The 25,604-nt window shown below is 44.1% G+C and overlaps 1 protein-coding gene across 2 annotated transcripts in view; it reads right to left on the bottom strand.

Annotated features, from left to right (window-relative positions):
• Positions 1–25,604, bottom strand: part of SQOR (sulfide quinone oxidoreductase) — a 46,030-nt gene that overhangs the window by 1,374 nt on the left and 19,052 nt on the right. For both annotated transcript variants that reach the window (XM_082840855.1, XM_082840856.1), the window contains exons 2-9: positions 23,757–23,997; positions 20,810–20,980; positions 13,918–13,971; positions 10,563–10,757; positions 8,520–8,729; positions 3,308–3,491; positions 1,166–1,233; positions 697–875 (exon numbers count right to left, since the gene is read on the bottom strand). In XM_082840855.1, the coding sequence (XP_082696981.1) occupies positions 697–875; positions 1,166–1,233; positions 3,308–3,491; positions 8,520–8,729; positions 10,563–10,757; positions 13,918–13,971; positions 20,810–20,980; positions 23,757–23,990 (1,295 nt within the window). In that variant the 5' untranslated portion in view covers positions 23,991–23,997. The remainder of the gene's footprint in view (positions 1–696; positions 876–1,165; positions 1,234–3,307; positions 3,492–8,519; positions 8,730–10,562; positions 10,758–13,917; positions 13,972–20,809; positions 20,981–23,756; positions 23,998–25,604) is intronic.

Raw genomic sequence — 25,604 nt, 5'->3', positions numbered from 1 at the left:
TGCAACGAAAAAAGAGGAATTATTAAGTTTGGTACTCTGTTTACTACTTGAATGCCTACTATGTAGCTGTCTCTTTAGGTATTGTCTCATTCCTCCCCATCCTGTGAGGAAAACAATGTTACTTTCATTTTGCAGATGAGAAACTTAAAACACAGAGAGTTTAAGCAACTGGCCCTAGGACACACAGCTAGTAAATGGCAGACACGTGATTTCAAACAAAGGTCAGACTCCAAAGCTTATGCTCTTAATCGCTATGTTTTCTTTGTCCTATAACATAATAAAAACAAAAGCAAGGTAGCAGATGATAAAGTACTTGACATGTCAAAGTGATTTACTATGATGATTACTATTATTTATCCAGCAGCAAGAGAGAACCAGAAACTGGAAGACAGAAGACTCGGTCACTGCCAATAATGGAGACAGCAGGCTGCATCCCCTGTGGGTGGTGGCTGTGCTAGGGCTCCCTTCCCTCACCCAGGGCAGCCTCTTTCCCACCACATCTGGCCGATGCTTCAGAACCCTTTTCAGGCAGCCATCACTAATCTATGAGACCTGGCACAGCAAGGTGGTTCCCTTTCGACAGTCCTGCTTGGGGTCATATCTCCTGAAGTTGGAAGGCCTTTTGGAAACAACCGCCCTGCACAAGTTGGTGCAATCTGCTAACAGCTGTGCCTCTCCCCCAGGCAATGCACTGACCTTAGCATCATATTCCAATACAGGAACGGCATCATGTCAGCCTTCATGAGGTACATGGAAAGCCTCTCTTTGCTCTGGTCAAAGGGGAAGGTTTCCAGGGGCTGAGCGTTGTAGTCAAATTCCGCGAGAATAACACGGTTGTAGCCAGTCACCAGTGGACACGACGTGTAGCCATCATACTAAAATTGGCCATGAGACAGAGTTGGAAAGTGGCTTCTTTCACGGTGCTACGTAGATACTTTAGAATTTATTATTTACTCTGAGCGGTTGTAATTTTTTTCTTTTTTTGTATATTCTAATTTTTTGTACAGTGAAAAAATAGAAATTATATAATACACTAAAGGCAAAAACTGAAGTGCCCATATTAGAGAAATTAATTAAGAAAGTGTCAAAATTGTGGGAAAACACTGTTTTCATGCAGAACGGAAGATGGTAAATTGAGACAGTGATTCTTACAAGGCATACAAACCTTCTTCACTGGTGTTTGATTCTTCATAATCAGAGAAATTGTTCTGTCAAGTATTCCTGACTGGGCAGCTACATGAGAAATGGAGAAGTCAGAAAAACATAAGCAGCTAGATTTTCCATGAAAACTAATTTGCAAGTAACTTTAATGTGAACAAGTTAAGAAGACCCCATCCCTCTAGACTGTAACTAGAACACAACTCTTAACCCAGTGATGAAATCTAGCTTCACCAGGGACAAGACAAACTAACATGAGGGGCTCCTGAGGTGACACAGTGGGAGGTACACAGTCTCACTGTGCAAGTCTTGCCGAAACGTATGATCTGAATCTGATCATCAAAAACTACTAGATGGTTCTAAATTGTGGGATGTTCTACAAGGATAACCAGCCTGGACTCTTCAAAAATGCCAATGTCATGAAAGGAAAAAAAAAAAAAAAAAAAAAACCACCAAATGTCAGAGGCTTCTAGATTAAAGAAAACCAAAGAGACATGACAACCAATACAGAGTGTGGCCTTTGACTGGTTCATGAATTTAAGGGGAATTGGGGCCGGGGGGCAGGGAAAGCTATAAAGGACATTTTTAGGGAAAATGGAGAAATTCAAACTGGATTATATTGATGATTTTATAATACAATGTTCAGTTTCTTGGACATGATAATGGTCTTGTGGGTATAGAGGAGAAAGTGCTTTTTCTTAGGAGATAGAGGTTGAAGTGTTTGAGGGTGAAGCATCAGGATGTCAAAACTTACTTTCTAACAACTCAACCAAAAAATGTACATAGTGATCAAGCAAAATATTAATTTATTGGTTAATTATTATGTTAGTCACAAAATATTAATAACTGGTTAACACCTGAAGGGTATATGGGTATTCACTGTACTTTCAAATTTTTCATAGATTTGAGATTTTTGAAATGAAAAGTTGGGGGAAAATTACTGTTAATAATGAAAAAGACAGGTTTCCCTGGTGGCACAGTGGTTACGAATCCGCCTGCCAATGCAAGGAACACAGGTTCAAGCCCTGGTCCGGGAAGACCCCACATGCCGCGGAGCAACTAAGCCCGTACGCCACAGCTACTGAGCCTGCGCTCTAGAGCCCGCGAGCCACAACTACTGAGCCCACGTGCCACAACTACTGAAGCCCGCACACCTAGAGCCCATGCTCTGCAACAAGAGAAGCCACCGCAATGAGAAGCCCGCGCACCACAACACACCGCAAAAAAGAGTAGCCCCGGCTCGCCCCAACTAGAGAAAGCCCACGCACAGCAATGAAGACCCAATGCAGCCAAAAATAAATTTTAAAATAGTAATAATAATAATGAAAAAGACATTCAATGGATTTCCTAGAAAGTCTTTCTTAGGTTGACGTATTCAAGCAGAAGTAACACATGTTTGGCAGGTGTGTAATTCACACAAAACACTCCCATACCCGTCAGCAGGGAGGTCCATGTTTCATAACACCTAAAGAAGACAGTCCCTGTCTACAGAAAACAGAATCTAAAAGGCAATTCCCTCCATCACTGCTAGAGCAGAACATCGACGTGAAGAATTTAGTTTCCCAGGCTGAGGCCTTAATCATGTACCAATCAGGGCACTCTCCACTGTATCTGTCTTAGTGCAATTTTCTGCTCTGCAAGTTTTCATTGACTTGCATGTGTTTTCTGGGGAAACAAATGCTTCCCTAGTTTTACGGTGTTTCAGGCAGAAGAAAAATAGCCAACCTACCTGGCATCGGGGGCAAAGAAGGCCAGGGATGTGAGCACGGCAGTATGAGAAGTAACAGAATTCTAGAGAGCTGGAAAAGCGGTATCTCTCTGTCTCTAATGCCCCCTCCCCTGAAAACCACCCCTCTGACAGAGAAAAGGCAGATGAGGTCATGCTACTCTGGTGCAAAGCACTTAACAGGTACTTTCTTCTTTACACAACACTAGGTTCACGGACAACTTGCTTCTGTGTTGGGGAGGCCAAAGTCATTTTTAGGCCACAAAAGTTTCTTCATTATTAATGAAGATAATGAAATCTATCTTCATTAATATAATTAGCACATAATGGAATGCCACTTGTGCCCAACTTTTGTTTTTGTTATGACGGTGCCTGAGGATGACATCATGTTGAGTGGGGAAGAAACACAACTCGTGGTCTTACCTACAGCAGCAGCGGTCTTTGACGTCGGCAGGTTGGTGCAGTCCCCGATCCCAAACACGTTTGGGTACCGCTTGTGCTGCAGAGTGTCTTTATCCACGTCCACCCAGCCGGCAGCGTCAGCCACAGGACTTGTCTTGAGGACATCTGGTGGGCTCATTGGTGGTGTAACGTGAAGCATTTCATACTGCAGAAAGGGAGAGCATCCAAATGTGTGTTTCTTCTGTTATTTCTATGGCCCCACAAGCTCCCGTCCTAACTCCCTAACCCACACGCTGTACTATGGCTGTATGGAGCAGTATAAGTGCTCATTACTGATCCACACCCACTCCAAGATTTTACACGCTCCTGTGCAAATGTGGTGATAAAATAACTGACATGGTCTCCCTATACAGAGGGCACGTGATCCCCTGGGCAGCAGGCATGGGGGAATCCGAAATACTGGAGTGAACCTCACTAACGTTTTGAAAGAACTCATTGATGTTTCTATTTATTACTAAAACAAAGCAGGGGGTGTATCTCAGTTGCTCTCTCCCTGACCCTCAGCTGTCGACTTGTAAAAGTCTGGTACTTCAGTTTTATTCTGCAAAGAGGTTCTCAGAGCACCTGAAACTTTTAAAGGCCATGTTAGGAGCTCATAAGTGGGCACCATTCCCAAATGTGGGCCAACACTCAAAATACATAAAGGAAACCATCAAAACACCAATTTAAGGTGAAATAAAGGTGGCAAGAATATTGGCTAGCACTTTGAAGAAGGAGGGGTCTGATTCAGTGCTGGGTTTACTGAACCATGTGGGAGGCAGGGTGGATTTTTTTTTCCAAAAACCTGTATCAGGGTTACCCTTGGCAATAGGGCACTAACCAAACCTGGTCAATTCTGATGGCTCATTTAACTCTTTTGTTTATGTAATGTTCTTTTTTGTTTACATGATATTTTGCAGTTTATCCTTTTTATTCCTTTCATTTAATAAACTCCATCTAGCAATATCAAATTGATTTAAATGTCCACAAAACATTTCATTACGGTGAAAACTTTAGCATCTTAGGACAATCCTAACCTTGTAATAGTCAACAACCCCTGGTTTCCATAAGGAGCTCTGTCCCCTCACCAGGGCCTGGCAGTCAGTGGTGGCAGAGGGAGTTAGGAAGGTGACTTGTATTTATTCCCACTCTCAGACAATTATAAGCTTAATCAACCTTAAGGTAGAAGGAGTGGGGCAAATGGGCAGTGTTCTGCAAAGCACTCTGGGTGGCTCTTTAGGGGCCTGGGTCCCTGAGGCTGGGTCTGTTCATTTACATGGAGACTGAGCACATGTCTGCAGGACAGCAGATGGAACGGTCAAGAACCGTCATCCACCAAATTCTTAAGGCCATGTCTATATTTCTGCAGTTAACCAGACCACTTTTTTTAGCTGAGGGCTAAACCTTACTAAAGTTACTGTGCTTGAATTTCACAAATACACATGAATTTCATACATCTTTTCTAGAAGGAAGGTTAAATATTTCCACATGATCATCATAAAGGTATGAAGTTTTACTTGAGAAAAGAACTACTGGGGTTTGCATTATAGATTTGCTGAAAATTAACATTAGCATTCAGTTGTAGCTTGTTCTTTAGCCATTATTTCCATAAACTGAATCTGATAAATAACTTGGTTATCCTTCATTAACATAAATCATCTATTGAGAATATAAACTTTAATGTTCATAAGCAGCATTTGGGAGACTTGTGGAAAATGCAGGTTCCTGGGCCCCACCACCCCCAGATCCCAATCCAGTAGGTGTGGGAGAAGAACAGGAATCTGCACTTTAACAAAATCCCCTAGTGATTCTGACATATGAAACCTGTAGATGATAGTTTTAGAAGCTCTGGTTTGAAGGAACAGGTTCATTTACAATGAAAAATGAAATGCTATTACTTAGAAAGTGATTTCACCTTTCCTTTCCTCATCTATAAGGAAATGCACTACATTAGACAATCTCCAAAACCTCATCTAGTTCTAGGACTCCATGATATAAAAAAAGTTTAGGACTTCCCTAGTGGCACAGTGGTTGAGAGTCTGCCTGCTGATGCAGGGGACACGGGTTCGTGCCCCGGTCCGGGAAGATCCCACATGCCGCGGAGCGGCTGGGCCCGTGAGCCATGGCCACTGAGCTTGTGCGTCCAGAGCCTGTGCTCCGCAACGGGAGAGGCCACAGCAGTGAGAGGCCCGCATACCACCAAAAAAAAAAAAAAGTTTATATATTTATAAACATAGGAGACTTGGACCAGTTCACAAGCTCTCTATGAAGGGTCAGAGACTATAGGCTTTTGGGTACATTTAATTCTTTACAGCATGGTGCCCAATCCTGGTTACACAAGAGAATCATTAGGGGAACTTTTGAAATTCCCAATCCTCAGTCCACACCCTAGACCAATTAACCAGAATCCCTGGGGGTTAGACCCAGGCATCAGCACATTTTAAAAGCTCTCCATGTTATTGCAACGTGCGGCCAGGGCTGAGAGCCACTGCTCTAAAGCCTTTTGGTCGATTTTTTGAAATTCATATTTTAGACAGTGGAATTGGGTCTGGAGGGAAAATCTTACCTAAAATCCTATACTTCAGAAGGGCACAAAAAATCTTCTTTCCTTATAAACCCTTTAGAAGAACCATAACCATTTATTTATGCAAGTCCCTATCTGCAGCCTCAACTATCCACAGCACAGCTGAGAACCAAAGTAAAAAGGCCCAAATAACAAAATTAAGTCCATGCACTCAAGCTCATACACTTTGCTCATAAAAGTATGCTGTGGGCCCTCACACATAGCCTATTTGCTTTTACTTTCCATAAAATTTAATGAGTTTGGCTATCTCATTTTCCAGCCAATAAAAAATTAGAAATAGCGATTTAAAAGAGCTGAAGCTGGAGGGACCTTCCAAAGTCACAACTGCCTTACAGCCAGGAAAAAAGAAAACCGGAAAACCACAAAGTGGACACACACAACAGCAAATAACAGAGTAGTCTGAGACTCTTTTGTAAGGTGATAACTAGCTCTAAACAACCCAGTAGGCCCTAAGAGCATAACTCTGCAAGAGCTATGCAAAATTATGACCCTGAGCTGGGGCAGCAGATGAGCCTGAGACATACTGTGACACCAGAAAGCAAGGAAGTGCTCAAAAATATGATGGGGACATGGCACGACAGCATAGGAGCCATCCTGAAAGGGCTCCTACTGACCAAATCTGGGACAACTTGAGCACCAAAATAATTAAGGACAGGGATGAATTATAAACCACTGGGGGAGAAAACAGAAATTCATGAGTTCATACTAATAATTAATTAATGAATTGAGAAGAGAGGGCTTTTGCTGACAGGATGCCAAGAGTCTACCAGTAAAGGTGGAGGGAATGCTGGACCGCAACATCATTTTGCAACCATCATAGTAAAGACTGGATTAGGCAAAAATCATCAATGGATGTTAAATCTAGTGGGAAACTTTACTGAGTAGGGTGTTTGCATGGTCTGAAATTGCACCCCCCTCACCGCCGCCAAACTCCTTATTGTTAGCAAGGAAGAAAAAGAATAATAATTATACAGTGGAGAAATTGGACCATATCTTGACCGGAGATCAAAATGAACATCTTCAGGGAGGGGCAGATGAGCACTGCGTGCTTTCCAATGTGATGCCCCAGAAAGACACACCACTTATGCGGTATTTCAGTCCAAAAAGCAGAGCCTGAAACTCATCAGAAGAAAACATAAACAAACCCAAAATGAGGAACATTCTATTAAAAACTAAAAGTGGGGTGGGAGGGAGCTGTATTATTCTAAAATGTCAGTGTCATGGAAGACAAAGAAAGGCTGTGGAAACGTTCCAGATTAAAGGAGGCTAAAGAGACATGGCAATTATACGGGCTTCTGTCCTGGAAGGGATAGCACTAACAAATGCTACTTGTCAATCAACAAAACCAGACTGTAACTCATAGATTAAAATATTGTATCCATGCTAAATGTACTGAATTGATAACTGTACTGTGGTTATGTAAGAGAATACTCCTATCTCTTAGGAAATTTACAGTGAAATATTTACGGGTAAAGGACCATGTTGTACGATGTACATAACTCACCTTTAAATGCTTTGGGAAAATATATTATATTACATTACATTATACTTACATATAGAGACAAACAGAAAGTGAAATCAATGAGTAAAACTCTATAATAAAGTGAATCTAGGTAAAGTCTGTATACAGCCTTCTTTGCACAATTTTTATTTTTGCAACTTCTCTAAGTTTGAGATTATTTCTAACTAAAAGTTTTTAAAAATATGACCTTGAGTCATTAGCAACATTTTAAATGATAGTCATCACATGCCATTTAAGAAAGGAAAGATGTGTGAAATACATTTTAAAAAGAGTTTGTACTAGGAAGCTTAACATGTGAAGTTTTGATGTTGACAAAATTCATCTTTGGTTCACTTCAAAATTTCCTTTTATGGACTCCTTCATTCCTCTAAAAATGCTGAATGAATAAACTGTGACTCTATGTACTGGTTCCTCATTAGTAACAGCTCTTGCCAGAATGACAATAAACAAATGATGCTTCCATGCATCTTCTCCAGATGGCTTTACATCTTGTTCTTAATGTACTAGTCCCACACTCCACAGAAGAAGAAACAGACACACAGAAGCCAAGTCCATATACAAAGGCTAGATCTTTCCAAGCAGGATATGGTTCCACCAGATCTTTCAAGGATTTTTAAGCGTCTCCTTTCAGGCACAGGTGAAAGATGTTTAAAGACAGCCCCTTCCACAGATGAAAGATACCCATCATTCTTGAACTGCCCACAAGCAGGGCTGACTCACAAACCATAGATTGAGACAATCACCAAATCCTGCATTTAAGGAGCCTTTCTTAAACTCTAGGCAATAAGTGAAGTTGTAAAATATTTTTGGCAGCTTCAAGTGACTCAACGCCAAGGAAGTACACACAAAATAGCATAAAAATTCACTTGGTACCAGTAGATGAACCCTCCTCACCTCCCACAGACACAGCCTCTTATCTCTTTCTCTTCCCCACCCATTTGGGTCCACCGTCTCCCCTGTTGCAACCCTAATATGCTCACTGTAACCAGCCTCCCAGGCACATGATGATGATGGACAAGGAAGTGAGGGCCTCAGCGTCGCCTGCATCTATGGCACTGCTCAGCTGACAGCTTCACCTCCACACTCACTGAAATCACTTGGGTCTCTCCAGGTTTGTCCAGATTTTCAAAAACAGCCTCTTGTTTATCAGCTCGGACTTCAATGAGGTTTTGCTTGTAGTTAACGGTGAGGTTCCTCTCCCGGATAATCTCCTGCAGGGCATCTGCATACTTCTTGACCCCAAAAATTGCTCCAAGAGAAGTGTTGAAAATGATATTGGCCTTGGATCGCTTCCCTGTCTGAGAAAAAGAAAAGAATGGAAACAACCAACATCAAAGTATTACTCCGGCCACCCTTTTTTTTTTTAACCTAGACAAGACTTAAAACCCTCAGAAGAGACCTCGCCAGCTTTCTCCGTCACTATGCACTGGTGGGTGAGCTGTGGACCAATCCACTGCCTCCTCATTTTCTGTCAGTGACACAGCAACTAAGAGCAACTTGATTCAGGTGTTGAGGTGGACCCTGTTCAAAGAGGGCCAGAGATGAAAGTCAAGTCCAAGGGAAGATAGAACTGAATTGTTTATTCATATATTCATTTGTTGATTCACTCAGTAAACATTTAATGAGGTCCTAGAGTTGGCCCGGTACTATTCTAGGTGCTGAGAGGACAGAAGTGAACAAAACAAAGTTCCCGTCTGCTTGGCTCATACGCTCTAGTATTGTTCATATGTTTCAGAGAGGCTGGTATCCTCCCAAGTGCCTAAGATCTTAAGGCACCTGAAAGAGAACCTTCCTCTCAGGCCATGTACGACTTGGGAGATGTTATGCAAAGAGAATTCCAGGGGGGAAGAAAGCTAACCTCTGACTCTTTTCTTTTGTTCAGCTCCTTTTAGGATTTGCTCACCTGGATCACACTATTTGAAAGAAGATGGGTGGGTAAGAACCTCAAAAGGCTGTGCCAACCTGGAATTCTCATGACCCAGGAGTGACCTTTTCTTAGAAACAGCAGTGATGGTGGACCTGTTCCTTAACTGCCCACCCCACAGGGTTGGGGCAGGTTTACATAACCCAGGGGAAGGCCTTCCCAGTGCCAGGCTCCAAGCACACAATCAACACCTCTTCAGCCCCACCTTCCCCTCCCCTTCTGCCCGCCTGTCCCTTTACAGAACCAGAGGCTGCTTTGAATCCTGTCACTGTCTCAAGTCAAACCGTGCTTTGGTAAACCAACTGTGACATCCCACACATGGGCAGGAGGGCGACAGCAGCTTCTCCACAGCTTCTCACCAGGTGTACCTGAGCTGTGGACACCTGAAGGTGTTTGAGGAACGCTGAGAAAGCATCCTCACCCAAACATCTCTTTCCACTAAGGTCCAAAGTTCTAAGTGAACAATTTTTTGTCTTTAGAGTTGGCGGTTTGCCTATTATACATCCAAGAATATATAATAAGAGCCAAAAAATATTCATAACACTGAAGTTGAGCGGGAGCAGCTGAGGATATTATTATGTACAAACATGAACAATGTGCAACTAATTGTGCAAATGCACGGATATATTTAAACAATCTGTAGCATATCTCACCAGTAGACTTTTATACACACATTTAAAAGTATATTACAAAGACTATTTAATAACATATAATACATATAAATTTGTATGTACAGTATGATTATAACCATGTTAAAAAAATATGTATAGGGAAAAGAATGGAAGTACATGTCAAATTGATGACAGCAGCTATACCAAAGCAATTGGATTATGAGTGACTTCTTCCTTTTTTCTATTTTGTAAACTTCCAATTACATAATTTTGTACATATGTAATAAAAATTTAAAAACAAAAAAGGTATTTTGACATGGATAAAAATGAAATCCCGGGCTTCCCTGGTGTTGCAGTGGTTGAGAGTCCGCCTGCCGATGCAGGGGACATGGGTTCGTGCTCCGGTCCGGGAAGATCCCACATGCCGCGGAGCGGCTGGGCCCGTGAGCCATGGCTGCTGAGCCTGCGCGTCCGGAGCCTGTGCTCCACAACGGGAGAGGCCACAACAGTGAGAGGCCCACGTACTGCAAAAAAAAACAAAAAAACACGAAATCCCTTCTGCCCTCCTTGTCTCTATCCCTGGAAAAGAAGCATACCTTCCTGAAATAGGCCTCTGATAAATACATGATCTTCTGCGGGGCTCCAGCGCACTTCACTGGGGTATTAGGGAAGGTAAAGATGGCATTGCCCTCCTTAAAGTCCTGCAGAGCTTTCCATGTCTTCTCTACCGTCCTAACTGAATAATTGGACCCTATTTGGGGATGGGCAAAACCTTCAGGGAGGCCTTTGATCTGCAACAAAGCACACAAAGAAATTATTATTTAACAAAAGTGCAAATGGAGCCTGTGTTTAGAGTCCTTGTTCTCTGCCATTTCTACAACCTCTCAAGTATTTCAGCACAATCATTAGCCCCAGGACTCACACACAGTGGAGCAGGAGGTGGCTGAGGGATCTGCTGAGCCCAGAGCTGTGGTGTCTGCAGTCACCTGTCAAAGCACAGAACAGGCTTGGCCCAGCGGAAACCCTCGGCCTCCCTGGCCTGGAGACCAGGATTTGAACCTATCTCTGCCCACCATCAGAGTGAGGACAAGAAGCCAGGCTTACTTCCTTTTCAGAGAACCCGTTGCCTTACTGGGGAGAAAAAGAACAACAGGCAGAACCAAGAGCCATACTGTCAGTGATTAACAAAATTAAATTACTCTGTATCAGGCTGGACCAGGCCCAGCTCTTGGTAAAGGCCGCAAAGGCAGGAAATTAAAAGCATGGACTTGGGAACCCTACAGACCCAGCCTGAGTCCTAGCTTTTCCACTTACAAGCACTGTGATCCTGTGTAAATTACCCAATAAATCAGCTGGTGGGTCTCAGGTGTGGTCCCCAGAACAGGACCACCTGGGAACTTGTTAGAAATGCAAATTATCAGGCCCCACCCCAAACCTACTGGATCAGAGACTCAGAGGCCAGCCCAGAAATCTGTTTTAACAGGCCCTCCAGGTGATTCTGATGCACACTGAGAAGCTTATGTTCAGCATCTGTGAAATGGGGATAAAAGTAACTGCTTCATGGGGTTGTTGGCAGGAATAAAGGAGACCAAGCGTGTAAGGTGATTAGAAAAATGACACTTACATGGTAGTGTTTTGTAAGTATTAGTGTATTCCTGCCAGGAAGATTAACTGGGTCCCTGTCTTAAATGTTAGAAGGTTCATACAATGCAATGAAGATGGAAAGGAGTGAGTTAAGGGACTCAGGCACAAGCAGGGAACCATCAAAAACAGTCATCAAGATGGCCTGGTCCTTCAGAACCTCCCCAGGCTGTTCTCCAGCCTGTTCTCCCGGCTGTAGGGCACCCACCTGCAGAGTCACCCAACACCTATTCCTCAGGTCTCAAGGAAAACAGAGTCCTATGGTCTCCTCCATTGCTTCCAACATTAAGAGCAACTACTCCTCTGATTACTGACCATATCTTCTGCTGCAGTTTAAGTAGTTGTAATAGTCTCAGTCTCAACAACAGTAACCATTTATTACCATAAAATCACCTTGCATTTTAATGTTTCTGCAGTTTCTCATCTATGTCTATATTCACTCTATTCACTATACCCCTCTGAGGGAGGGGGTGGAATATTACTGACCCACAGACACAGACGACGAAACTGAAGAGCGAGGTTGAGAGACCCACCTAGACTCTTACAGAACTAGATACCGAGGCCCCTGACCACTGCCTGTGGCTCTTCCCACAGGACCTCCATACTTCCTGGCTCCCAAAGAAAAACTCAGTGTCCAAGAGACAAACAAACAGCAAGTCTGCCTTCATCGTTTCTCTCTAGTCTGAAGAAGTTGTTGCTAAGGAAAAGGGTAACCAAGTTCCTTTTAAGGAGACTTGGTCGTAAAGGGCAGTTTATGACGCCACTGAATCCAAGTTGCTTCTGGGAACCCTGAAGCAGGAGGAGACGGGAAAGTCTGAGATGAGATAACAGGCTGTGTGCCGGGAGCTGTGGACCGTCCTACTGCACTGAGCAGACCAGCGAGCAGGACACGGCGCTGCAGAGACCCCCTCGGGAGCTGGTGGGGGAAAGAGGCGGAGGCAGCTGGGCAGAGGGAAGCTGCTGAGGTTCAAGAGAGCCCAGATCAGAGATCCAGCCCTTCTCGAGGCCCAACTACATTCCTGCCCCCGAGATCCAAACACCCTGGTATCCTCATCAGAGAAATCCCTTTTTGTTTACACTAACCTGGGTAGTTTTCTAGTATCTGCAAAGACTGCTAAGTAACACAGTAGCCCTGGTAATGTTATTCACGCTCTCTTAGCCTCAGTTTCCTCATCTATCAAGAGGAGATAAAAATATCTACCTCACAAGCAGTTGTGAGGAGTCAGCATTAGATTCCTAGCATGGTCCCTGTACATAGTAGAGACTCCATAGTAACAGTTACTTTTAAATAGTATTGTTTCTCGGTTTACTGCAAGAGGGTGCTAAGAACTCTCAGCACTGGTCTCTTCTAAGAGTCCTCCTCTCACGGCACTGGGCTGTCGGGGCGACAGGATGGTGGAGATGGGCTGTCTTTGCTAAGTCAACTCTGGTGGGCTTTTTAAGAGGCACGGACGTCCCAGAAATTATAACTGGCACCTTTCTCCATAGAGTCTCCTCCACAGCTTGTCGTCCCCAGGTCATTCTCACGACACCCTAGCCTGGACATGTCACGATTCTGGTTTTTTATACAGAAACACACTTCGAAGACCCTGCTGATCCAACTCAGACGTGGCCCTCACCTGGACCGCATTCCTGAAACTGGTGACCTGGTCATCACAATGCTTTATGTGCTTCAGCTACTTATCCACAGTCCCCAGTAAGCTTCCGGAAATCATAATTACTAACTCACCCCATTATGTTTTAGGAAAATAACTTTGAATCTCACAATTGTCAGAAGGCATCTGGCTCTCTAGCTCACTGAAAAGGGAGATCTGAGGAACTTCTAGGGCAGCATTTATATTGTGTCGGTCACTTCATACCAAAAACCCCAGCTCTATGCAACAAAACTCAAGACATCCTTCCAGCTCCTGATAAGTTAACTGCTGGTATTCTACCCTTAAAGTCTGCTTAGGAATTCACAATCTAAATCTTACTTTCAAAGGAAAATTTAATATGTAATATAACCAACTAAGTCCTACAGAAAAAGGTAGTTTTCTTCTAAGTGTGGAAAAGGTGGCTATTTTGCAAGAATTACCATCAGGCCATGGACACGCCGAACTCTGATGATAGTTTAAAGCTAGAACATATCATGATCATTGACAGAATCTTAGAGAAGACTTTTTCAAAACCATAAAAAGACTGCTGAGAAATAAAACTAGAAGTGGACTGCTTAATACTCTTTCTTGTCAAAATGAATGTAAAGCAACTAAATGCTGTTTTGATCGTAGCGTAAGGACGCCAGTGTAACATAAAAGTAGCTTAAGACAGTACCTTCTCATAGTCCAGCTGAATTCCGAGAGCAATGATAAGATATTTGTAGGAAATCTGCAACACACAAAAAATAACATTTTAGACCAGGACCCAAAAAGTGGCAGCCCAAGGGCTGACTCAGGCCCCAAATGTGTGTGGCCAACACTGCGTTTCCATTTCTTACCGTGACTGACTTGGGTAGTGCGCAGGACAGCAGGCAGAGATGCACGCTCCAGTTTGTCATCATGCCCACCGTTCTCTGCTGCCTCCCACCTCACTGCTTCACAAATATTGTATAACCTGCCTGGCCTCTGGGAGCTGCAGACGCCTGTATTTTTACACAGTGGAGAACGACAGCAAAGAGGCCACAGTGCTTCCCTAGTGCTTGTGTTAACACAGTATTTTTCATGTTGAAGAGTGGGAGGATGACTTTCAAATCTTAAAACAATCAGCTTTTTTTTTTTTAACATCTTTATTGGAGTATAATTGCTTTACAATGGTGTGTTAGTTTCTGCTTTATAACAAAGTGAATCAGCTATACATACACATATATCCCCATATCTCCTCCCTCTTGCACCTCCCTCCCACCCTCCCCGTCCCACCCCTCTAGGTGGTCCCAAAGCACTGAGCTGATCTCCCTGTGCTATGCGGCTGCTTCCCACTAGTTATCTATTTTACGTTTGGTAGTGTATATGTGACCATGCCACTCTCTAACTTCGTACCAACTTACCCTTCCCCCTCCCCGTGTCCTCAAGTCCACTCTCTACTACACCTGCGTCTATATTCCTGTCCTGCCCCTAGGCTCTTCATGACCTTTTTTTTTTTTTTTTTTTAGATTCCATATATATGTGTATTAGCATACGGTACTTGTTTTTCTCTTTCTAACTTACTTCACTCTGTAGGTCCGTCCACCTCACGATAACTCAATTTCGATAACTCAATTTCGTTTCTTTTTATGGCTGAGTAATATTCTAAAAACAATCAGTTTTCTTTAAAAGCTATCTGGTAGCTTGTGAATCCCAAGCAAATTTGACCTGTCGTATGAATTGGATCAATATTGTAACTGAGAAACCGCTCTTTTGAGGGCCACTAGAAAGGATGTGTGTGGTATAACCTACCTGACCTTGTTTAATGATCTGTTTGGAATTTAAAACTCCTCTCTTTAAATATGGGCATTGTGCTTATCCATGCTGAAGGCAAAAGTATCCATGTTTATTGTGACGGAAATGGGGGTTTAGGATCAGAAGTTGGACAAGTTGAAGCACAAGAGTGTAAGCAAGAAGGATGTAAAGTGAAAGGACTTGCCTAGAAAACTGGAGAATGACTGCCGTGACAGGAGCCCAGAATGGAGCCACAGGTGGTGACTGCCACAGTCTTGTACCAAATAGAGAAGCACTTGTGTTATACAGCAGCAATGTTCTCCTCACTACATCGAACGCTCCTAGAGGATAAAGGTTATGTCTTGTTCCCTATAGTCCTAGCATCCAGCACAGTCACTAAATTAAAGTGAGGAAGTTGGTAATGTTTGTTGGATGAAAGGATAGGTGGATGGTTGATTTCAGTTGCTTGCGAAAAATACAGTTTATCAAAGTGGACAGATAATATATACATCTTCACCTGTATGATTTGCCTACCCACAGAGACTGGGTGCCCTTAAGTTCCTTGGTCTGTAGGAAGGTGTACCAGGCCCATTAAATGGCTGAGTGAACTGTGTTGAGTCTTCAGGGTGTGAGGTCAGAGATGGCATGGGGTCTGGGGGTGGTGCCCTACAGGTAAGACATATGCACACTGTCAGCAAGAAAAGCCATTGGTTTGTGCATGCCTTGATGGTTCTATCAGAGCATAATATTGATTATTTTAAGGACTAGTAACAGACATGCTTAAGATTATGAAAAAAAATAAATAAGGGAGAATAAACCCTAAAGTAGCAAACGACACAAGAAAGCCTCAAGTCTTTTGAATGAGTTCAAGCTTCCAGGCCAGATGACCTAACTCTAAGGAATTGCAAAAACTTGTAGACAAAACTTTTGAGCAATTTCAGAGAACAGTGCAGACCCCGCTGGAAGGCTAAATATGGGCAAGTGTTCTAATTTTATACAGGGGATGGGGGGAGGTAAATTCTGACACTAACCATTTAGTAAATAGGATGTTTAAACATTTCAAAATTCCAGGCTCATCTACTAAATAGATGTCTCATAATAATTTAGAAAAAGAAAAGCATCGGCATGTGTTCACAGATTGTAAACCTGCTTTCCATCAGTCAGCAGTCAAATACTCCGCGGGCGCAGGGTGGATACTCAATAAATCTTTCCTTTTCCTTTCTTCCATGTATTCTTTTTTTTTAATAGATCTTTATTGGAGTATAATTGCTTCACAATACTGTGGTAGTTTCTGTTGTACACCAAAGTGAATCAGCCATATGCATACATATGTCCCCATATCCCCTCCCTCTTGAGCCTCCCTCCCCTCTAGGTCATCGCAAAGCACCCAGGAGCTGATCTCCCTGTGCTATGCGTCTGCGTCCCACTAGCTGTTTTACATTCGGTAGTGTATATATGTCGATGCTACTCTCACTTCACCCAGCTTTCCCCTCCCACCCCATGTCCTCAAGTCCATTCTCTATGTCTACGTCTTTATTCCTGCCCTGCAACTAGGTTCATCAGTACCATTTTTTTTTTTAGAGTCCACATATATGTGTTAGCATACGGTATTTGTTTTTCTCTTTCTGACTTACTTCACTCTGTGTGACAGACTCTAGGTCCATCCATCTCACTATAAATAACTCAGTTTCGTTTCTTTTTATGGCTGAGTAATATTCCATTGTATATATGTGCCACGTCTTCTTTATCCATTCATCTGTTCATGGATATTTAGGTTGGTTCCATGTCCTGGATATTGTAAATAGAGCTGCAGTGAACATTGTGGTACATGTCTCTTTTTGAATTATGGTTTTCTCAGGGTATATGCCCAGTAGTGGGATAGCTGGGTCATATGGTAGTTCTATTTTTAGTTTTTTAAGGAACCTCCATACTGTTTTCCGAAGTGGTTGTATCAATTTACATTCCCACCAACCAGTGCTGGAGGGTTCCCTTTTCACCATACCCTTTCCAGCATTTATTGTTTCTAGATTTTTTGATAATGGCCATTCTGACCAGTGTGAGGTGGTACCTCATTGTAGTTTTGATTTGCATTTCTCTAATAATTAGTAATGTTGAGCATCTTTTCAGGTGTCTCCTGGCCATCTGTATGTCTTCCTTGATGAAATGTCTATTTAGGTCTTCTGCCCATTTTTTAACTGGATTGTTTGTTTTTTTGATATTGAACTTCGTGAGCTGTTTGGATATCTTGGAGATTAATCCTTTGTCTGTTGTTTCATTTGCAAATATTTTCTCCCATTCTGAGGGTTGTCTTTTTGTCTTGTTTATGGTTTCCTTTGCTGTGCAAAAACTTTTAAGTTTAATTAAGTCCCATTTGTTTATTTCATGTATTGTTTAAAAATTAATAACAGCAACATTTCTTGAGCATTCACTCTGTACAAGGCACTGTTATGAATGTTTTATGTTTTAATTCATTTAATCCTCACAGCAACCCAATGAAGTAGGTATTATTAGTAGTACCATTTTACAGATGAAGAAACTGAGGCACAACTTGATCACAAAGATTTACTGAACACCTTCTGTGTGACAGATATTGTGCTAAGTCCTGGACATACAATGCTGAACAAGAAAGACCCAGTTCCTACCCCTCCAGGAACTCAGTCTAGTAGGCAAGACAGACATTACCAGATAATCACACAAACAATTACTAAACCACAGAATGCTGTGATGGCATGTCAAGGGGGAACCTGACTAGTCTTGTAGATCAGGGAAGGCTTGTCTGAAGATGTCATCTCTAAGCTAACAATAAGCAGGAGTTAGCTAGGGGAAGAGGTGGAAGCAGCATGTGCAAATGTCCTGGGGAAGAAGGAGGCCAAAGTATTTGAGGAAATGAGAGGCCAGTGTGCTGGAGTAGGAACAAGGAAGAGAACAGAATCAGGTTAAATCTGGAGAAGGAGCAAGGACCAGTCTACGTGGGGCCTGGGGGACACATTCCAAACAAACAGAACTCTGAATCAGGGAAAAATCAGAGACACAGACACACTGAGGCTAGATTTCAGCAGTACCCTCACATTGTAAATAGGATAGGAAAGTGTAAACAAAGAATGGAAATGATTTGGTAAATTTTTTAATATTTTCAAAAGAATAGTGATTGATTTATGTAAGCTAGAAAAAAGTTCTCTAGGGGCATGTTAAAGAATTAAAACCTTGAACTTAAATGAAACCATCATGGATAATGGCAAGGAAAAATGGCTAACTGGATGTCTGAATCAAAAATCTAAAAGATCCAGGCAGGCTGGGAGGGTGAACCAAAACCAAGAAGAAGAGACGTTATATGTAGATTTCTGTGGCTATGGAATATTTTTGCTTAAAAAATCTCGGAGAAGAGTCTCACCAACTAATACCAACTTCTTTCACAGCTCTAAAACAAGACTCTACAACTCTCCCAAGGGTCTAGGCCTTAGATGTCGAAGCAGGACTCAGAAGTGAGAGCACCTCCCAGTGCCTCTCATTCTCAAGAGATAAGACAAGTTTATGTTCCTTAAGATACACACAAACCCAATCACAGAGGACTCTGAGCTATTCCTATAATGCAAAGGGGTCTGACTAGGAAGCAGGCACTGCTGTACCAAAGGGGGATGTGTATTAGAAGATACAAGTCCGCTGGTCCCATGAGCTGGCAGCAGACTGGCAAGGGAAATGAGCCCCCAAACTCAATCTTGTGAATTGAGAACAATCTTGTGTCTAATCCAGTCTGCTCTCCTGGACATGCTGGGGAAAATATGAAAGTGTTTCAACAGGGAGAACATAATACATATATAACATATAAACTTTTTAATTTAATGTAAATAAATAAGTATGTATGTATATATTTTAGGATGGGGGATGCTTGACTTGACAGTAGATCATGTGAAAAAAAGACCCAGTGGTTTGAACTGACCTCTAGCCCAGCATGAATCAGCACTGTGATAACTTGGCAAATGCTAGCTTGGATTCTATCTAGTTGTGGGAGAGAATGTCCCACTCTATTCTGGGCTGTTCTGTAGTGTTGGCTACTCTTCCAGGCACCTCTAGGGGCCATGGATCATGGGGGCAAAACAAGCCAGATGCTGTCTCAAGCAGGGTAAAGAGGGTAGTGAGAGGGCTGGAGCTCCTGAAATCTGAGGAAAGTGGAGACAGGAGGACAAGTCTACCTGAGGAGAAGACTGACACAGACTCTAGGAGCCACCTTCAAATAGTTGGAGGGTTTCACCACAGAAGAGAGAGAAGGCCTTCTCTCCCACACTGTAGGAAGAATAAGGGACAAGAACAGTATTATGGCCACTAACACCCTGGCCCAAGGAAGAACAAAAAAGAGGTTACAGGGAGGTAGATTCTGACTCATTAAAGGCAGAACTTTCATATAACCTGTCTGTCTATAAAAAATGAAGAGGGATAACTTGTCAGAGAAGTCCCTGGCCCTGGAGAGTATAAATACTAACCCATTTTAAATTCAACCCCCTACCCCACGCCCCAATCCCAGTAATTCGGCTCTAGTTTTTTAAATTAATATTCATCACCTTCTAACACATTATATAACTTATTACGTCTACTGTTTATTGTATGTCCTCCTCCACTAGAATATAAAATCCAGGACAATAAGGATTTTTGTCTATTGTCGTTCACTTGTGTATCCCTAAAACTGTACCTAGGTTATAATAATGCTTAATAAATATTGAGGAGGGAAGGGAGGGAGAGAGGGTGGGAGGGAGGGAGGAAGGAAGCGGGGAAGGAGGGTTGGTTCAGGGTTGATCAGGGCTCAGGGAAAGGCTGCAAACAATCTCTGAACTCCTTGAAATTAAATGCAAAATTAGGTACCTATATGCATTTTCTAGACTGGGCTAATTAAGATCCACACTCAGAAAAATCCATGACCTAAGGAAAGGCTGAGAATGCCTGGCGCCAATGGTCCCTGCTTAGAGCAAGGGGTTGGATCTGAAAGATTCCCACCAACTCTCAGATTCCACAGTTCTGTGAAAATGCTGGAGTGCCCAGTCTGGAGGGAGCCGGGTCAGGATATTAAGGCCAATAACACCCTGGGGGCCCAAGAACCATGGGAGCCCGGAACAGGGCTGTGCGGCACGACGGCTGTCCTGGGCTCAGCAGCAGACGAGGGGACACGACGCCCCGATGGCTCCTAAGCCTGTCTTCTCACCATCCTGCCCTCATGCCCTCAGTCAGACACAGGGGCTGCAGTTGCTGAAAAGCTGTGATCCCTGTGTGGTGGGGGTGGGAGGAGACTTCTAAATGGTGCAGAGCAACCATGAGCCGCAAGCTGCGGCAGCAGCAATTCTCAGCCCTGGCACCACCGCAGTCACACGGTTCCCTAACAGCTCCGGCAGAGCTCCCCCGAGTGTGACTGGGATGGATACTTCCCAACACCCCCTTCCTCTGCAGGACCAGGGTCAGATAGAGAGGCTGGCTGCTTCAAAGGAAAAAGGAGGGAGGTACCCTGGTATTTTCACACAGAGCGGTAGTATTTGTGCAATAAACATTCAGGCATATGATACTGTACCAAGCAACAGGACAAACAGTGGTGTTCAATAAATACTTGTCTTCGTTGTTCATTTATTAAGTCAGCATCACTCAGTCCTTCCATCTATCCCATCCTCCATTCCCCACACCCCCTCCCATCTCATGCAGTATTCAGCACACACACACATGCACACACGCACATGTACACTGCCCTCTTACCATGAAGCTGTCCAGTTTGATAATGGCTGTGCGTTCAATACAAGCCCTCAGGTTAACAAAAGCCAAAGGACCCGGACGGTTACCTCCTTGTCGTTGTCTGTGTGGATGCAGTTCTTGTCTGGGTTCAGATCAACCACTCTAGCTTTGATCCACTCTACACCAGATGGAATCACACTCGCTGTGGGACGGCCAGATGAGGCTAATGGTTTGGCACCAGCTCCCACCAGGGTCCAGATTGGCTGGTAGAAATGTCTCTAAGAAGCAAAGTATTGGGAGATTCATTTCAATGTGAGGCCGATCAAAAGGGTCATAGCTCAAAGTACCTGAGCTAGACTCTCTCAGTTCTTCCCTCCAGACCCTTGGAGCACCACAGAGAAAAGCCTCCAGAAGGTGAGTCTTCCCCCCACCGACTCCACTGACGTCTCCTACTGTGTTAAGCTCTGAAGGGCAGTCACCTACAAAAGAATTCTGCCAAGATCAGCGAAAAAAGCCATGAACTATCTTTAGTGAGCACTGTACTATTTATTGCTTAAAGTAGATTTGGTGTTTAACATGTACGTGTTACTTATACATGCATATGAACACACACACATTTATGTGCACAGATATAAAGAAAAAGTAAGCCCAAAAACCTAAATATGGTTCCTCAGAAATTTGTGAGGTGAGTCTGAAAAGTTTACTGCCGCTTTGGGGATGCTCAAAACTTCATTAACTTCCCACTGTGTTTCCCAAGACCATGGGGAGGACTACAGACATCCCCTATCAGCACTAGGATCCCTCTTCTCCTTTCTCAGAGGCATCAGATCCCACCATGATACCCAAACTTCCAGTATTTTCTGGAGCTCTTCTGCTTCAGATGGTCCACTCTTGATCTCAGTTAGCTGTGAAAGTTCTAGGCTTGGGGCCAAAGGGTATATTGGCTTAATGGTCTCTGAGAATTCCAATACATCCATGGAGCAGACCGGGGGACTAAGAGATCTCAACTTTGTCAAAATGCCTCATACTGGCCAGACAGAATTGCCAACACCCCCAGAGAGTGAAGAGGACATAAGGAACAGCTCTGCAATCTCCCTACAGCCATAATGCATGGGATCAAAGATAAGGGGGTTAGGGCTTCCCTGGTGGCGTAGTGGTTGAGAGTCTGCCTGCCGATGCAGGGGACACGGGTTCGTGCCCCGGTCCAGGAAGATCCCACATGCCACGGAGCAGCTGGGCCCGTGAGCCATGGTTGCTGAGCCTGCGCGTCCGGAGCCTGTGCTCCGCAATGGGAGAGGCCACAACAGTGAGAGGCCTGCGTACCGCAAAAAAAAAAAAAAAAAAAAAAAAAAAAGATAAGGGGGTTAGAGGTCTCCAGTTGTGAGAGCTCCAGCTGTGAGAGCTCAACGATTTCAAGTCCATCTTGAACAGAAAAGGGAATGAAAATACAAACTCGGATTATTTTTTAGACTGCAAACAAGCACGAGCTCTAGCAATCACTAAACCAGACACAGGAGGGAAAGCGCCAAAGGCCTGAGCCGCTGGCAGCTCCTGTGACAGCCCCTGTCATGCACGTCCTCACAGAGCAGGACAGACTCCATTCTGGCCTCCTGAATTGTGTCCAGTGCCTTGGAGGGACCTGTCTCATCACAAAGAGTAGCCCCACTGGGAGGCCTTCCGTGGGTTAGCTACCATCCACCACAGGCCACCTGATACAGCTCTCAGACCGCTGTCATTTAAAATGTTGTCCCTGAATTAAAGTCACTTTTAAAAGGAAATAGACGGAGAGTGCCCTCCAGTCTCCCCACAAATCACAACGTATCAGTTGGAGATTGCAAAACAGCCCTGCGCAGCCTCGTTTGGTACTGGGAAGGCTTCCTGAAAAGGACTGTGCCTTTCTTGCCCTACCCTCTCCGCCAAACCGGCACCAGGTCCATTTTGCTTTTTCCTCCCAAAGATACAGTTTCCCACTGGTGCACACACAGTTCCTTAGGAAACATTAAGCCAACCGCCAAAAATCTTGACTATTTTTTGAAGCTCTGGACAATCTTAAAATATTTTTCCTGAAATAGTGCCTTATAAACACTTGCCAACTTCCCACCTCGTGTCTGCCACCTTTTTCTGCTTTATAATCTGTTTATAATCTTTTACACTTAAATTTCTCAAGCCCACTGACACCTTTTCAGTGGGTTTTCACCTTTTCCCCACCGCCCCTCAACTCATCACCCTTTCTCCAGACTGGAACAGGGAAAGGAAAGTGCAACGGCCACTGATTTTCCTCTGGACATGAGATTGAAGGTGGAGGATGACATGAGTTGAACTGTTTCTCTCCAAAAAAATATGCTGACGTCCTAACCCCAGGACCTGCGATCGTGACCTTATTTGGAAATAGGGTCTTTGCAGATGTAATCAAGTTAAGATGGGGTCACACTGGATTAGAATGTCCTTGACTCTCTAATGTCTATCCATCAGACTGTCTAACGTCTAATCCAATGACTGGTGTCCTTATAAGTAGGTCATGTGAAGACACTAGAGCCACACAGAGAGAAGGCCATGTGAAAACAGAGGCAGAGATTGGAGTGATCTACAACAAGCCAAGGAACACCAAGGACTGTCCACAACCATAGAAACTAGGAGAGAGGCATGAGACAGCTTCCCCTTCCCCCTCAGCCTTCGAGGGGAGCATGGCCTTGCTAACACCTTGGTTTGGGACTTCTAGCCTCCAGAACTGCGAAAGAATAAATTATCTGTTGTTTTACGCCACCCCCTTTATGGTAATTTGTTATGGCAGCCCTAAGAAACTAACAGAGAGAAGAACGTAAGCCAAGAGATCTGTCCTCGCTCTCTCCCTCCCCCCACCTTCTCCCAATTCTTTTGGACGACCTGCTTTTTGTGCCCAGAAAGAGAAGCACTAACCTGGGAACACGGTGGCCTAGGCATGACAGTCATCCCCAACCCAGCCCCTAACCTACACATGCATGTGCACGACACACACACACACACACACACGCACACGCACACACACACGCACGCTCTCAAAAGGAGGAGACTTACCTCACTGGGCTCAACGATGGCCACGTTCTCTGCGCCCACTTTCCTCTTCATGCGGGCAGCCATGGTGATCCCACCACTGCCCCCACCCAGCACCAGCACCTCATAGTGGTTCTTAGCTGCGAGGCTGGCCCCCGTGTGAAGCTGGAGTGGTTTGGCCTGCTGACAGCCCAGCCTGAGGAGGCAGGCAAAGAGTCGGACACGGGGGCCAGACACCACGGCAGCCAGCGGGGTCATCTTCAGGCTAGAAAGGAACAGATAAGGCTCTGTGTAAGGAAGGAGCCACTATGGGACCGAAGCATTTTCATTCAGGGAGGGAGGGGAGGCTGGCATCTGGCCGGCTCGAGCTGGTTGCCGCCGTTTCCACACCACCTCCCCACCTGGCTGTGGTCAAGAGGTTCTCGGGAATGCTCCACAGATGGCTAACAATTGGCTAAGCTTTCCTTTTCTCCCTCTCCTCCTCCTTGCAGGACATCTCAGACTTTGAACCAAGTAAGTCTCATCTTTTAAGCTCTCCTCATAATGTGCCTGTCCCTCTCCTTGTTCCTCCCTAAAGCTAGGGCATCATCTACAGTATCCCGCTGTCATCCTTCTCCTCTCAGGCACATTCCTCAATTCTTTCTTTGGCTTTTCAGTCCCCCAAATATGTATGAGTCTACAGATAGACACCTGAACAATCCCTTGCCACAAAGGGCACCTGAGACCTTGCTGAAACAGAAAGAGTCCAGCAAGAAACCCACCTTCTCTGCAGCTCAGAGTTCAGGCCAAGGTAATCAGAGCCTCAGCCACACTAAGAAGTACCCGGATCTGCCTGCCCAGTGACACACGATTTAAATCACTGGCTACAGACACATAAGCAAAGGCCCTCCATATCTATGGCAGTTTCAACCAGATGATGCAAAAGCCATAAAAGGAGCCCTGCCTGGTATCATAAAGTTATATTTTATGAAAAGAATCTGCATATGCTGCTGACTAGTCTTTTATTATATCCACCCAATTCGGTAAATAATCTCCCCGAATAGTTTTTCCAAGAGACACACTTTAACCTTTAGGAAAAGGTGTTTCTGCTCTGAGCAGCTGGTGCTTTGGCAGTGAGGAAATGAAGGCGTCTCAGAAGCTGGCCTTGGTGTCATCCCATCCACAGATCCGGCCTTACATCTTAGATACAGTCTATTGTATAACTTGAGGGGTCCAGACCAAAATATCTCCCTCCCTGCGTATTGCAGCACCCCAAATTCCACCATCAAGTTCAGTCCTGTGGGTTCAACAATGCCCCAGGAACCCTTTATTAAAATGCAAGTAACCAGCTGGGGGATAACACGTCTAGCTGCTAAGTTCACCAACTTCTTAACGGGAACAACTTAATTATATGACTCCCCCCACCTCCACCGCCTCCAGTGGAGAAGAGGAAGGCTACACGAGGGAATTAGAGAAAGCTGGGAGGGAAAAGGAAAGGAAGAAAGAAGGGCCCTGGAGGAGTGAGAAGGAGGGGCCGGAGTGATGATTTTAATTAAGATTAACTCTACTCCAGTGTTTTGGAACCCCTGACAATTTCCTCAATATTTCAGATCTGAAAAGCAACCCAGAGCTGGGGGAAGGGACATGGGGGCTACAGAAAGTGGGGCAGGCTCATACACCGTTGCCACAAGTTTAAATCAGTATGACCCTTATAGAAAACATTTCTCATCCTTTGACCCTGCATTTCCATTTCTGGGACTCTGTTCTAAGGAAGTAACCTCTAATACTTAAGAAGACAAACCTTTACAAAGATATATCTCACATATTCATTCATAATACGTTCAACCCTGAGTTAACTGGTTTGTGGATTGGATCTGATTACGTCCTGGTTAC

The sequence above is a fragment of the Leucopleurus acutus genome (genome assembly GCF_964270905.1).
Source record: "Leucopleurus acutus genome assembly, chromosome: 1".
NCBI lineage: Eukaryota > Metazoa > Chordata > Mammalia > Artiodactyla > Delphinidae > Leucopleurus > Leucopleurus acutus.
The sequence above is the reverse complement of the archived record's forward strand: the minus strand, read 5'-3'. Positions and strand labels throughout refer to the sequence as shown.